At 36.0% G+C, this 15,878-nt stretch overlaps 1 protein-coding gene across 2 annotated transcripts in view; it reads left to right on the forward strand.

Annotated features, from left to right (window-relative positions):
• Positions 1–6,366: 6,366 nt before the first annotated feature.
• Positions 6,367–15,878, forward strand: part of GLIPR1L1 (GLIPR1 like 1) — a 33,278-nt gene continuing 23,766 nt past the window's right edge. For both annotated transcript variants that reach the window (XR_014845421.1, XM_085025095.1), the window contains exon 1: positions 6,367–6,682. Coding sequence is in view for 1 of the 2 variants with exons in the window: in XM_085025095.1 (XP_084881221.1) it covers positions 6,506–6,682 (177 nt within the window). In the remaining variant the exon portion in view is untranslated. The remainder of the gene's footprint in view (positions 6,683–15,878) is intronic.

Consider the following 15,878-nt stretch of genomic DNA (forward strand, 5'->3'; position numbering starts at 1 on the left):
ATAATTACAAATTAAAATATTGATATAAGGGAAAGGGAACAGGCTTGAGAATCAAGAAACTTCTTTTATTCTTTGCTCCGCACACAATGTCTTCTGGCATCAACCCCTCATCAGTAAAAGGAAGGGTTTGGTTTAAGATATTTCTAAGGTTCCATTCTACTTTAATATGTTGTAAGTTTCCTGAATTACACATCAAGGTGTCAGATACCCAAGTTAGACTAAGATATTTTGAAACCTAATCCAGTTCTCTTCCCACAAAATGAAGTTGTTTTTCTAATCTGCTATATTTTTTCAAAGCATAAAATGAATCTTCTCAGTGAGTGTAAAGTAATCACTTTAATTTCATCTCTGTACCCTATAATCCATAAAATTCATCCACCCGTAACACCCACATAGAGAGAAAAGAAAAATAAACTGAAGCAAAAATGAACCAGAAAACTTCAACTTTTAAAAAGTAATTAAAAAGCTTAAAAATTCTAATGCCTTACTAACCTTTCTGGTTCCACAAATAATATTCAAGAAAATAACGTTAACACATATTCTTGTCTTGACATGTAGGCTTAGTACACCTAAATTGCTTCAGTATTTCTGTATATAGAAAACATCTAGTATAGAAGCAATAATCGTGGATTATGTGTTGATTATATAAATTGCACTTTTTGCCAATTTTCAAAATAATTTATTACAAAAGCTCTTTTCTTATTACTGCCAATTAATTTGTCTATACATAAAATAAAGCTAAATTAGCCATATGTTAACCTCTACCATTTTTAGATCCAAAATAAATTGCATTTGAAGCCCAACAAACATCCACTGAATACCTACAATCTGCAATTATATCCAATGTTAGAAAAAGTATATAAGCTTATCCAGTATTGCCTTTTAAATTATTGAGTATAAAATACTTAGTAAGCCCCTAGTATATATGTGACAAATAAGATACATAGTTTCTAAATAAGCTTACAATTACATACGACATTTTTAGAAAATTAAAGACTGCTCATTTCTTCATAATTCATTCAACAGCTATTTTGTGAGGGTGTAAGCATTCAGTATCTACTCTAGGTGCTATGGATATAGCAGTGAAGCAAACAAAGCCACTCTTTTAGTGAAGGTTACAATCTAATAGAGGTGACAAACCTTAAATAGTAAATGATGTCAGGTAGCAGTTAATACAATGAAGAAAATATTAGAGGTTAATGGGATAGATACTGACAGTAGGAGATGTTGTTATGATCTGGTATGGTTTCACTGAGGGGAATTCTGCAGGCGAAGGGAAAAGCAAGTGCAAAAGGCCTGAGGAGATGGCATCCTTGTCAAGCTGATGGATGTGGCTCAAGCAGAATGAGCCAGAGGAGAATGTCAGATAGGGGCCAGGGATTAGCCATGGTCAAACTAGGTAGTGCCTTGTGAGCCTTGTCTAGGACTTTGAATTTTATAAGTGTGACAGGAAGTCATTAGGGGGTTTTTGAACAGATGGTGGCTTAGGTTTTAAAAGGAACAATCTGGCGTTTCTATGGAAAATAAATTGTAATGAAGCAAGAATGGGTACAGGGAAACCCAGTAGAAGGATACCTCTGCCTCTATTCCAATAAGAGGAGATGTTGACTCTAACCAGGGTATTGGCTGTCCACAGAATGGGAAGAAATGTTTGGATTCAAGATTGTTTTAAAAGTAGAGCTAACAAGATTTGTAAATTGACTGAATGAAGTAGATGAGGGAGAAAGAAGAATAAAGTCATAAGATAGACAGATACAGTGTTTGGAAGAGTAAGAGGGTACCATGGTTAATTTTATGTGTCAGCTTAGCTAGATAGTGACAACCAGTTGTTTGATCAAACACCAGTCTAGATGTTTCATGAGGATGGTTTTTAGATGTGATTAACACTTGAATCAATAGACTTTGACTACAGCAGGTTATTCACTCATAGTGTGGGTGGGCCTCATCCAGTCAGCTGAAGGCCTTAAAAGCACAGAAGAAGGAACTCTGCCTCTAGAGTCCAATACAGAAATTCTGCTTGAGTTTCTCGCCTACAGACTGAAAACTGTAACATCAACTCTTATCTGAATCTTCAGCCTGTTGGCTTGCCCTATAGATTTGGAGCTTGCCAGCCCCCATAACTGTGTAAGCCATTTAAAAAAAAAAAAAAAAAAAAAAAAAAAAACTGGGAGTTCCCATCGTGGCGCAGTGGTTAACGAATCCGACTAGGAACCATGAGGTTGCGTGTTCGATCCCTGTCCTTGCTCAGTGGGTTAACGATCCGGCATTGCCGTGAGCTGTGGTGTAGGTTGCAGACGCGGCTCGGATCCCGCGCTGCTGTGGCTCTGGCGTAGGCCGGTGGCTACAGCTCCAATTAGACCCCTAGCCTGGGAACCTCCCATATGCCGTGAGAGCGGCCCAAGAAATAGCAAAAAGACAAAAAAAAAAAAAAAAAATCTGTGTGTGTGTGTGTGTGTGTGTGTGTGTAAAGAGCAGGTCAGGATATATATTCTATTGGTTGTTTCTCTAGACAACCCTAATACAAAGGAAAAGAGAAATAAAGTAATAAGCTATAGGAAGTTGAAGTCCTTTAATGAGAGGACATTCCCGTTAATTGGAGAATTTCATAAAGGAACTAACATAATTGGGGTCTTAAAAGGTTCATTTATTAATTTGTTCATCAAATATTGAACTCCTCTGTTGAGTGCTGGGAATACAGCAGTAAAAAATATTAATAATCAATCCCTGCCTCATGGGGCTTACATTAAATCGAAAGGAAATGTGATAGCAATATAAATAAGTAAATTACATCAAAAAATATGAGGGTAAGAGTTATAAAGAAATATAAAGCAGAAAAAGCCAATAGGAAGTGATAAGTATAGAATGGGTAATATAAAATACCACTGTCAGTTATTTTGAAAAGATATAATTTGAGCAAATACTTAATAGAAGTTATAAATGAGCCATGTATCTTTCTGGGGAAAATAATTTAGGCAAATGAAACAAGAACAAATGTCCTGAGGCAAGAGCCCCCTAGCTTTTTCCAGGAGCTAGAGTTTCTTAAAGAGAGAATAGGAAGGGGAGAGAAGTAGGCGATGAGATCAGATGTGGGCTGTATTGTTTAGGACTTTGAAGGCTAATGTGAGGATTTAGTTTTGCTTTGGGAAGCCATCAATTGGAAGGTTTTGAGCAGTGAAGTGTCATGACCTGATTTACATTTAACAGAATCACTCTGGGAGTTCCCGTTGTGGCTCAGTGGTTAATGAATCCAACTAGGAACCATGAGGTTGCAGGTTTGATCCATAGCCTTGCTCATGGGTTAAGGATCCAGCATTGCCTTGAGCTGTGGTGTAGGTCGAAGACGTGGCTTGGATCCTGTGTTGCTGTGCTGTGGTGTAGGCCGGTGGCTACAGCTCCAATTAGACCCCTAGCCTGGGAACCTCCATATGCCATGAGTGAGGCCCTACAAGAGACAAAAACAAAAACAAAAACAAAAACAGACGCACTCTGGATTATGTAAATATTTGAATATGAAGGTAAATATACATAGAAGCAATAGTATGAGGTCCAAGAGATACTCAGAAATACTCTATTTTCCTGTAGAGGCTTTTTTCACATTTAATTCTTAATCTGGAATTTAATTTTGTGTAATGAAGAGATTAAATCTTACATTTTTCCATAGGGATAAGTAATTATATGAGAATATCTTTTAAAAAGTCTTACCACCTAACTCACCAGAAATAGCATCTCTGTTAGACACAAGTTCTGGGATGTATATGTGGATACTTCTTGAGTCTTTATTCTCTTCATCTGAGTTCCAACAAAAAAGGCTTTATAGCACATAGTTCATATTCTCTAACCACAAATGTAATGAAATTTAATTTAACTTAAAAGGCGGGAACTAAAAAATAAAAATCTGGAAATTTTTTTTTTGCTCTTTAGGGCCACACCCATGGCATATGGAAGTTCCCAGGATAGGGGTCTAATCAGAGGTATAGTTGCCGGCCTACGCCACAGCAACACGGGATCCGAGCCATGTCTGCAACTTACACCACAGCTCTCCACAATGCCAGATCCTTAACCCATTGAGTGGAGGCCAGGCATCGAACCTGCATCATCGTGGATTCTAGCCGGGTTTGTTAACAGCTGAGCCATGAATGGAACCACCCATCCATAAAATTTTTAAAAAAGCAATTAATAGGTGAAAGAATAAGTCATAGTAGAAATTATGAATTATTTGTAATTGAATAGCAATAAAAGCAGTACACTCTCAAACCTTATGAGTTGCACCTAAATTGTAATTCAAAGAACACGAATAAACTTAAATACAGACACGAAGAAAGGAAAAAGTAAAAATTCCTTCTGATTTCTTGACTTCTCTTGGGTTGACTAAATATTCATCTTCTGCCATTTTTCCTCTGCTCGTTTGGTATTCTTTTTTCTTTCAATTTTTATTCCTAAATTTTTAACCTGTGCGTCACTTAATGTCAAAAGTTACTCATTATCTCTGCTCTTCTCCCACATTACAATCCATTTAAAATAGTTCAACTATAATCGCTAAGCTCTCTCACCTTCCACACGATTTTTGCCTATATTATAATTCCACCTTGACTTAAACTTCTTCTTTGAACACACTTCCTCCAGTATTCACATGCTTCCCTCTTGCATCCTCTTCAAGCATTTTCTCAAAGGGCACCTTCTCAAAGACATCCACACTGTCAATTTCACTCTAATTAAAATCACAATGTGCCATTGTTATGTCCACACTTACCCCAGTGTTCTCAAACTCCTAATTTATTTTTTCCATGAACAGTATCACCATTTTATTATACTACAGAACTTTATTATGTTTACCATTTATTGTCTGTCTCCCTTCACTAGAATTCCAGGAAGGCAGATCGCTTTGTTTTATTTTTTACAGTTATAACATCAAGCACCAAGACAAATGCCTGGACATTTGTAGACACTCAAAATACATAAATATACTAAAGACCATCTAAGATCACTCTGACTGCTATCTTGGGAAAAGACTGTAAGAGATTAAGAGTGAGAGTAGGAAGATCCACTACGAAGTCATTGTAATTATCCATGAAGTCAAAGAGGTCCCATTCCTAATGGTGATCGGTGGTCAAGTTCTGAAAATATAAAGACAAACCAATAGAATTTACCAGAGGACCAAATGCCTCCAAACTTTGGGGACTGAACAGTCCAAAAAATGGAGGTGCCATTAACTAAAATAGGGAAGATTGTAGGAGAATCAAAATTGAGGTGAGGGCTATCAGAAACTCAATTTTGACTATGTAAATAATTCTCAAGTCACACATATTGCAATTCCCTATTGACAGATAGTAGACCGGAAATATTTTTTTCTACTGCTCAGTAGAACGTCCATTAGGATCCTTGTATTTCCCCCCATTTTATAATTTAATTTTCTGCTTTCTATTAAAAAAAAAAAATGACGGGGGGGGGAGAGGAAAAAGTCACTAGTAGCAAAGATTTTTTTTTTCTTTTAGTGGCAAGTTTAACTGAGTACTAGAATTGATTAGAATATCAGTAAATGAAAATACGTGTTCACTTAAACAGAATTGTAAACAACCTCAAATAATCAAATAACGACATTTATTTGAAACACAGAAATACTGAAAAATATCATTTAATGTCACAGGAAAAAATGCTGGTTTATTATTGAATAACAATGTAACATAATGGATTTAAAACATTAAGCCAAATGAAGTTGATTCATATCTCAATGTAGGTAAAATACGCAATCAAATGCACTCTGTTCTAGTCTTTAATGTCCCAGCTGTCCTTTATCTGAAGTTTACTAGTCACCAAAAGGAAGATCTGTTCCAAATTTAAGTATCCAGAAGGAAAGATTTTGTCCACTTGTCCACATGTCTATATCTTTCCAGGCATTCATTCTCTTCAACTGAGAAAAACAGAAGCAGAATATTAAATAATTAAATGTTAAGTAATTAAAGGTATTAAGAATCTCTACATCATGGAGTATACAGAATGCCTATTCTTGCTTTATTACCAGCCTCTGAGGAAACACACAATATGAGGCTGCAATTTATTTAAAGCAATTTAAAAAAAAAAAAAAAAAGCCATACAAGGAAGCTGAGTCTGTTAAACAGCTGCTCTATAGGGCTTTGCACAGGCCCGGGCCCATTATCACTATCTAATACGTGTTGCTCTTTTACATACTTGTGCTCCCTGAATACTGCAACCCGGAATACAATCTAGATTCCCTCTGCAGTAATTTCAGATTGGATCCACTGAAAGCACCTTGGACAGTTAAGAGACTCAAGACTTTCTCCTGCAACCCAGGGCTGTGCACTGGGCTAATTCCGCACCCTGTCGGCCTGGCTGCTTGGAGCCCAACCTCCCACGCATCCCCCGTGCTGGGCTCGAGCGGGTGCAGGAAACTGGAGCCAGTGGAAGAGCGTGGTCCGCAGGAGCTCGGAAAGCTTGATTGACCTGGCCGTTACTGGTCCGTACATTCAGGGCATTCTCGCGTCCCGCCATGATTCTGAAGAAGAAATTGAGTTGTTTTTGGACATTAGGTCTCTGTCTGGTAGCCAGTAAGTCGTCTCCCAAAGTCCCCTCCATCACAGATCCAACATTTATAGACCAGGCCGTCAAAGCGCACAATGAAATGCGTGGTAAAGTCTGGCCCACCGCAGCCAACATGAAACACATGGTGAGGAGGAACTCGGGCTAGGACCTTATTTCTCTGATTCATTCTAAGGTATCTGAGCGATAAATTTCGTGGCTTCATTCATGTGAATTCAGTCTGGGGCTTTTCAACATGCGGCTAAAAATCACATCTGGCTGAGCTGTCTCTCCAAGGTCGTGAAGGAGTGGATGGATGCGAATGGATAACTGGAAGCTATTCCTTGCCTGGACTTAGCTCCCTTTTGTGCAGGTTTGAGGGCACAAAGGAAGGGGTGGTCGTCATGGATACTCTTGGCTTAGTGACTGTCTGTCCTCCATATAAACAATAGGCAATGGTAGCACAGAGACAAAACAGCTATAAAAAAATACTTACATTCAGAAAGTGGAAGAATGGGAACCACACAGCAATCACTGGTTCAGAGCAATTCTGAAATCTTTATGAGAATCTTTTGTTTTATAATGAAGACTCTGTGTGTGTGTGTAATAAGTGGTTTCTTATAAAGATGGGACCCAGAGCAGGGATTCTTCCTACTTAGGTCTCAGTGGTATGAGTTTAGATTTTTATTATGGCTGCACCTCACTTCCAGTAATGTTTTATAAGAGGCTTCCCTTGGCTCTGGTGTGAAACAAACCCTGAAATCTAAGTGGCTTAACAAAACAAATTTTAAGTTCATACTTACATAGGTTGTAGAGAAAATGAGTTAGGATTCAGCCCTTCTGGCTGTGACAAAGGGATGTCCCCAACCTCAGCTAGCTCATTGACAGGCAACAAGAACTCCCAAAATCATTCATTGGATAATTGCTTTATTTATTTACTTATTTATTTATTTATTTATTTATTTATTTTAGGATCGCACTGGTGGCATGGAAGTTCCCAGGCTAGGGGTCGAATCGGAGCTGTAGCTGCCAGCCTACACCACAGCCAAGGCAAGGCAGGATTCAAGCCGGGTCTGCAACACAGCTCATGGGAACACAGGATCCTTAACCCACTGAGCAGAGCCAGATATAGAACCCACATCCTCATGGGTAGTAGTTGAGTTCATTAACCACTGAGCCACAATGGGAACTCCAATAATTGTTTTAGTAATGTGAAGAATAAGAGGGTGTCTACTCATCCTCTTGCTATTGTAAAGTAGGAGGCTTCACATTCTTTTGCTGTCTTCTTAGTCCCATTTTTTGTTGATGTAATGACTTTTATATTCAGAGTGCTCATCTTAATTGCAAATGTTTGTTATACTGGAAGTAACTACAGTAACTTTTTGGGTAACTTTTGGTGAGGTTGTGGAGAAATTGGAATAACGGTACACTGTTAGTACAAATGTAAAACTGTGCTGAAGCTATGGAAAACAGTAGGAAGGTTCTCAAGAAATTAAAGACTAGAACTACCATATGATCCAGAAATCCTGCTTCTTGGTATCTATCCAAAAAAAAAAAAAAAACTGAAAAACCAAGCTCTTGGAAGAGATATCTGCTGCACTTCCATGTTTGTTGCAGCACTATTCACAATATCCAAGATAAAAAAACAACTCAGGAGTACATCTACAGATAATTGGATACATACAATGGAATATTATTCACCCTTAAAAAATAAGGAAATCTTGCCATTTGTGACAACATGGAAGAATTTGCAGGACATTATGCTAACTGAAATGTGGCAGTCACAGAAGGACAAATACTGCATGATTCTACTTATTAGAGGTTTCTAAAATAGTCAAACTCATGGAAGTAGAGAATGTTAATAGCGGTTGCCAGGGGCTGGGAGGTGGAAAAATTGGGGAACTGATATTCAAAGGGTATAAAGTTTCAGTTATTTTAGATGAATAATTCTAGAGATCTACCATATAGCATGGTTAGTGACTACTGTAAACAATACAGTATGGTGCACTTCAAAATGTGTGAAGAAGGTGTATCTTATTTGTTAAGTGTTCTTACCATAAAAACAAAGCACAAAGGGATAGAAGGAACCACTGGGAGGTGTTGATTATGTCTGTTAGGTTGATTGTGGTCATGGTATTATGAGTGTTTGCATGTGCCCCAACTCATCAAATTGTACACATCTAATATATGGTTTTTCTATATCAATTATATCTAAACAAATCCATTTTTAAAGTACTATTTTTGTCATTTGCATCATTTTGTATAGTCCTTTGAGGAATTTTTGAATAGCAACTACTATACTATATTTTATTGCTGAACATCATTCTTTTTATCTTTTCTGTGTATAGCATAAATTCTTTGGTAGTTTACTGACACATCCCAACATCCTCCTACCCTCAGCTCTATGCACAACATAATATTTCTTTCCACAGCACAGGCAGAATCATCTTGATTATTGGATCATAGCCTTTAAAAACAGTGTGGGAATTCTCTATCAGATAAAACTATTATAAATATCTTTGTGTTTATATTTTGAAGAATTCCTTAGTAGGCTTTTTTTCTTCCTCCTTGCCCTGAGGAGCTTGTTAATATAGATGTGATTCATAATTGAGGACTTATGATTGGAAGAGCTTCTAGACTGTACTGGAATTATTAGTTACTAGGCATAAGACAGGTGATTGGGCTTTTTAAAAAGATTCATTTAAAAAAAAATTTAAAGGTCGAATTCTTCCATTTACAGGTTAGAGCAGAATATTGCTTAATAAAAATATTCACTTAGGGCCAGAGACTTATTAGCAATTGTTTTAGGTGAAAGCACTGCCAAATATAAGAGGTCATTAAATTATTTTCTAGAAAAAAATTTTAATTACATTGTCCAATCAAAACAAATGATCTATAATTATAGAGTCCTTGGGAATTCTAAAATGCAAATATATGCTTTTATATATATGTCTAGGGAATTATAATTTGTACATATTATGCATGTTTGAACTGGCTTGAAATACATGCTTTGAATAAATATAATTCCTAGCATGTTAATTCTTACTCTTTCAAAGCCATAGTGTCTTCCATTTGGATAGTAAGACTATGTCTTAATTAGAATGACAGAATAATTTTATTTTGTACCATACTCTGGATAGGGGATGACATGGTACAAGCTACTCTATTTTATAACTACACTTAATTAATATTTTTTCTTTTAAAATATATACTAGGAGTTCCCACTGTGGCTCAATGGAAACAAATCTGACTAGCATCCATGAGGATGTGGGTTCGATCCCTGGCTTCTCTCAGTGGGTTGCTGTGAGCTGTGGTGTAACTCTGATCTGGCATTGCTGTGGCTGTAGTGTAGGCCAGCAGCTACAACTCTGATTCAACCTCTAGCCTGGGAACCTCCATATGCTGCAGATGCGGCCCTAAAAAGACAAATAAACAAATTAATTAATTAAATAAAATATATTCTAGATTTAAGATAATAATTTTTCCTTTTAAAGCAGAGAAATCTCCCAATGATCCAGGCAAAAGACTAGGATTCTCCTAGACTTACAGGGAGGTAAAGTTTTCTAGAGTCTATAGATAAGCAGAGATATCTTGAAAAAGAAATGAATTGCATAAAAGCTATAGCTAATATTATATGAAGTGAAAAAAAGTGGCTTGAAAATTTTTTTTACTATTGTTGATTTCTTGGTTTAGTTCTGGAATTATATCTGTCTTACAGTAACTGTGAGAAAAAAATTGGAAATTTTGTCTTTGTGGTATTTTACCTGTTTCAGGCTCATATAATTTTTGGTGGAGGGTGGTATACGAAAACTCATCACTCAGTCTCTTCATTTTTCAAAAGAGTAAATTATGAACTATTCTCTGGAAACTGCTGAAGTCGCTCTTGGATACTGAAAACAAAATTTTTGATACAAAAATGTTTGCAGCTTGAAGGAAAATTAGTGATTAAAATGTGAAAAAAATACAGGAAATTAACCAATGACATTAATGGTACGGATTTAAATCTACATCCTAAAATAGAAATGTAATGACATGTATTTATTTCCATTAAATCAACATCATTGTAATTTTTAGTCCTTACATTAACAAGGGAGTTAAAAATGTTATCTTTAACATTTTTGGACTCATCTTCTTCCATTATTACACATACACACACACACACACACACACAAAAAAAAAAAAAAAAAAAAACACAAAAAAAAAAAACCTGGAGTCTTTACTCGAAGAGATAAAGAAAACATCTTTAGGAATCAAGTCAATAATCATAATTATCCTTTCAAACTAGTCACCAGTGAGATGCCACTGACATTTGCCTTCCAGGTCTGAAAACATTCAGTCTCCATGGTAGTCCTATGCCACAGAAATTTTGATGAAGCCTGGGAGAACCATATTAGATATCTGACCTTCCTAGTCCAATGGCCTACCATTCCCCTGAGAGCTTTCTGTAGGCTCAAGGCTATGATTGTGGTAGCAGAATTTATTATGGTAGCAGCTTTTATTTTTATTTAAGTTTCTGCCAAATTTCTTGAGTCAAGGAACTAAGGGAGGCTATCTACCTATTGGGAATGCCTTCTTTTGGAGTCATAAAGATAGGAATGGGAAATATAATGAGAAAACAACTTTTTAAAAAATCACTTTCCCAATAAGATGAAGCAGATCCATCTGCCATATTCCTCCCATTAAGTATAGCTATAAACCTTGGATATTCTATATAAAACAAATATAAGAAGACTTAAAGTTGGAGAAAAGAAAGCAGACAGTTCCACTAAAGACTCCAAAATTCAAAGAATGACACAAGGTGAGTTCCCTGGATTTTCTTTTTAACTCACGTATTTCCTGGACTAGGAACTAAAGAAGTCTAAAATCCAGAAATGCCAATGGATGAAGAAAACAAAAGCCTCAAGAAAAATCTGCAGTCTTGTCAGAGAACACGGAAAGGGGCAGCCTTCTAGGGCAATTTTGGTTTTTTTGTTGTTGTCGTTGGTTTTTTTCAACAGTAACCATCCTACTCTGGACAAACAAGGGGAAAAAAACGACAACCCTCTTATGTTTTTCAGCAAAGGCCAAGTGGAAGGCTTAGACTATGATAGTAACTTGACACTTGACCCTTCCTACCTCCTCTCCACCAGTGTTGTGTCAGAAGACGCTGAACGGGGAAAGTTCCAGCCCCACCAGACAGTAATGAGTTTGCCACCCCCTTCCAGCCAGGGTGATGTCAGAGAAGGCCAAGCATGGAGCCTAGACTTTCAGTACCACCCAGCAGTAATGAGAGGGCCCTCACAACAACCCCTCAGTGGTACCAGTGGAGGCCATGTGGGGAATTAGGACTTCCAGCTTCATCCCAAGGCAATAGATACCCTTTCCTCTACTGAGGTGTCAGAAGAGATCAAGTAGGGAGCTTAGACTTTCATTCCCACCTAGTGATAACAAGGTACCTCATTTTCTCCACGTGGGATGCCATCAGCAGAAGCAAAGGGGAAGCCTGGATGTCTGTCTCCTTCTAGTGATAACAAGATAACCCTTCCCACAGCAGGGTTAATAAGAATGAGTGGGAAGCCCTGACTTTTGCCCACCAACTTGTGATGTATAGAACTTCCTCATTGGAGTAGTGTCAGTGAGGACCTGCTAAAATAAGAGGATTGACTAGGATATAGACTCTCATACTAAAAAATTCAAAATGTCAAGGATACAATAAAAAAACCCACATACACTAAGAACCAGGAAAATTTCAGTGTGAATGAGAGAAGACAATAGATGCCAACACCCAAATGACACAGACGTTAGGATCATCTGATAAGGATTTTAAAGTAGTCACAAAAATGCTGCAAGGATTGATTACAAAAAATGCTTAAAATAAGTGAAAAAAATTCTCAGGAAGGAAATGGAAGTTATAGATTCAAATGGAAATTTTACAAATGAAAAATAGAATGACCAAAACTAAAAACTAAATGGATGTGCTGAGTAGCCAAATGAATTTGGCAAAGGAAAAAAATAGTGAATTTAAAAATAGAACAGTAGGAATTACCCAATCTGCGCAACAGAGAGAAAATGGACTGGGAAAAAAAAAATGAACATAACATCAAGGATCTAAGAGACAGTAATAAAATATCTAATATTCATGTCATTAAAGTCCCAGTAGGATGGAGAAAGATGGAGAGGAGTAGAAAAAATATTCTAAGAAATAGTGGCTGAGAACTTCCAAAATTTGGGTAAAAACATAATAAATCTGAGTAAAGGCTAAATATGATAAGCCCAAAGAAATTCATGCCACAATACATCATAATCAACCAGAGACCCTAGAACAAAGAAAAAGCTTAGAAGCATTTGGAAAGAAACATTATATTACCAATAGGAGAATTTCAATTTGTCAAGTTTCTCATCCAAATATATGGATATCAAGGAAGTGGCACAACATTTCCTGTTTTGTTTTTTTTTTGTTTTTTTGTTTGTTTGTTTGTTTGTTTGTTTGTTTGTTTTTTTTAGGGCTGCACTTGTGGCATATGGAAATTCCAAGACTAGGGGTAGAATCAAAGCTGCAGCTGCCGGCCTATGCCACAGCTCATAGCAATGCCAGATCCTTAACTCAGTGAGTGAGGCCAGGGATTGAACCCACATCCTCATGGATACTAGTCAAGTTCATAACCTGCTGAGCCACAGTGGGAATTCTGCAACTTTTTCAAATTCAGTTTCAATGTCAAAAAAAAAAAAAAAAAGTCAATAATACCACACAGAGAAAATATACTTTAGGAATGAAGATAAAATTAGAACATCCTCAAATTCAAGAAAGCTAAGATGATTTGTCATAATCAGACCTATTCTAAAAGAGTAGCTAAAGAAACATCTTCAAATAGTAAGACAATGGTAAAACAAGGACTCCTGCAAATCAAGAGTGAAGAAAACACAAGACAAAGAGTAAAACCATGAGTAAATATAACAGATTGTTCTTATGTTTTCTAAGTTATATTTGACAATTAAAGCAAACTTATAACATTGCCTGATATGGTTCTTAATATAGAAGAAATATTTAAGTCAATGATATTAGTGATGGAATGAGTGAAAGGACCTAAATGGAAGTAACAGTTCTACACTTCATTCAATCAGGTAAAGCCTAACACTAGTAGTTTGTGATAAGTTGTATATATTATATACAACTATAGCAACCTCTAAAACATCTATATAAAGATACCTACTTAAACACACTATAGATAAAATGGAGTTCTAAATAATGCTCAAGTAATTCACAGGAAGTCAGGAAAAGTAAAACAGAAATGAAAGGTGGATCAAATAAAAAATAAACAATAAAATGATAGATTTATGCTTGAACTCTCAATAAGGATATTAATTATAAATAGTCTAAAATCGTAAATTAAAAAATAGATGGGTTGAGTGGATTGAAAACAAACAAACATGAACTAATAATGTGCTATAACCAAGAAATTCACTTCAAATATGATACAGGAATGTTGAAAATAAAAGGGTGGAGAAAGACATGTCGTGAAAACATTAATCAAAAGAAAGTAGAAGTGGCCTTATTAATTCAGATAAAGTAGATTTCAGAGCAAAGAAATTACTGGAGACAGAAAATGACCTTAAATAATGATAAAATGATCAATCCCTCACAAATAAATTGTTATAAAAATGTGTATGTTTCAAACAACAGACTTTTAACATACAGGAAGGAAAGCTGAACTAACTGAAAAAGGAAATACAAAAGTCCTCAATTACATTTGGAGATTTCAACCCTCTCTTTCAACAATCAGACAAAATCAGCAAGGACAAAGAAGAACAATACCATTAACAAACTAGAATTTAATCGACATTTAGAGAACACTCCACTCAACAACTAGAGAATACACATTCTTATCAAGTGCTTATGAAACATTAACCAAGATTGACCATATTATCCTGAACCATAATTAAAAACTCAACAAATTCAGAAGAATTGAAATTATATGCAGTATATTCTCAGAACACACAATGAAATCAATCCAGAAATCTATAGCACGAGGATAATAAAAAAAAATTTGTAAACATTTAGAGATTAAACACACTTCTAAATAAGCCATGAGTCAAAGAGGAAGTCTCAAGAAAATTTAAATACAGATAAATATATCTATATAGATATATAAATACTAATACATATATTTCATATATATATATACACATATACATACACACATACACGCCAATGCAATGTGGCTAAGGCAGTGCTGAGAAGAAATGTACAGCACTAAATGGTCACATTAGAAAAAAGGAAAACTCTTAAATGGATAATCTAAGTTTCACCTAAAGAACAAGAAAAGAAAGTAAAAAAAAACATACAGAAGGAAGAAAACAATGAGGAGGAGAAATTAATGAAGGTGCAAAGCAGCAGCGATAGCAGATCCGAGCCTTTTCTGTGACCTACACCACAGCTCACAGCAACAGCAGATCCTTAACACACTGAGGGAGGCTATGGATTGAACCCACATACTCATGGATACTTGTCAGGTTCGTTACTGTTGAGCCACAGTGGGAACTCCTAAAGAGGAAAATTTATTGTTACACAAAAACCTGCTCACACATGTTCATAGCAGCTTTACTTGTGATAGTCCAAATGTCTACATTTCCATCAAAAGGTGAAGATTAAATGAATTATGGTTCCTCATGCCATGGAATACTACTCAGTAATAAAGAAGAATAAATGACTGACACATGAAACAATGTGGATGGATCTCAAGGGAATTATGCTGAGTGAAAAAAGCCAACCTCAAAATGGTTACATACTGCAGGGTTCTATTTTATAACATTTTTGAGATGACAAAATTATAGAGATGGAAAACATACTAGTGATTGCCTGGAATTAGGAATAGGGTGGAGGAATATTAAAGGGTTAACATGAGGGATCATTAAGCGATGGAAGAGTTATGTATCTTAATTGTGGGGGTGTTACTTTAATATGGTAAAATTGCATGAAACTACATACACACACACACATACACATAAATGAATGCATGCAAAACTATTGAAATCTTAAAGTCTGTTGATTGTACCAATGTCAATTTCTTGATTTTGGCACTGTGCTATATTTACATAAAACATTACCAATGGAGAAACTGTAAGGTATTTACACAGGTTCTCTGGGTACTATTTTGGTAACCTCTTATGAATCTACAATTAGTTTAAAATGAAAATACTTTTTAAATCACCTTGCCAATAATACCTCATATGAAGATATTGTCACTTTTGTCAAAAGTTGCTTCTGGACGCTGTTTTTTGTTCCATCAGGCTATTTGTCTATCCTCCTTCCAATAGTGCAATATCTTACTATAGCTTTATGGTACCTTAATATATGGTTGAATAGA

Source organism: Sus scrofa, chromosome 5 (assembly GCF_054392235.1).
Source record: "Sus scrofa isolate SSC_HxYL_T2T_F1_AM1 chromosome 5, Sscrofa_HxYL_maternal_Yorkshire_Landrace_v2.0, whole genome shotgun sequence".
In the NCBI taxonomy this organism is placed as follows: domain Eukaryota; kingdom Metazoa; phylum Chordata; class Mammalia; order Artiodactyla; family Suidae; genus Sus; species Sus scrofa.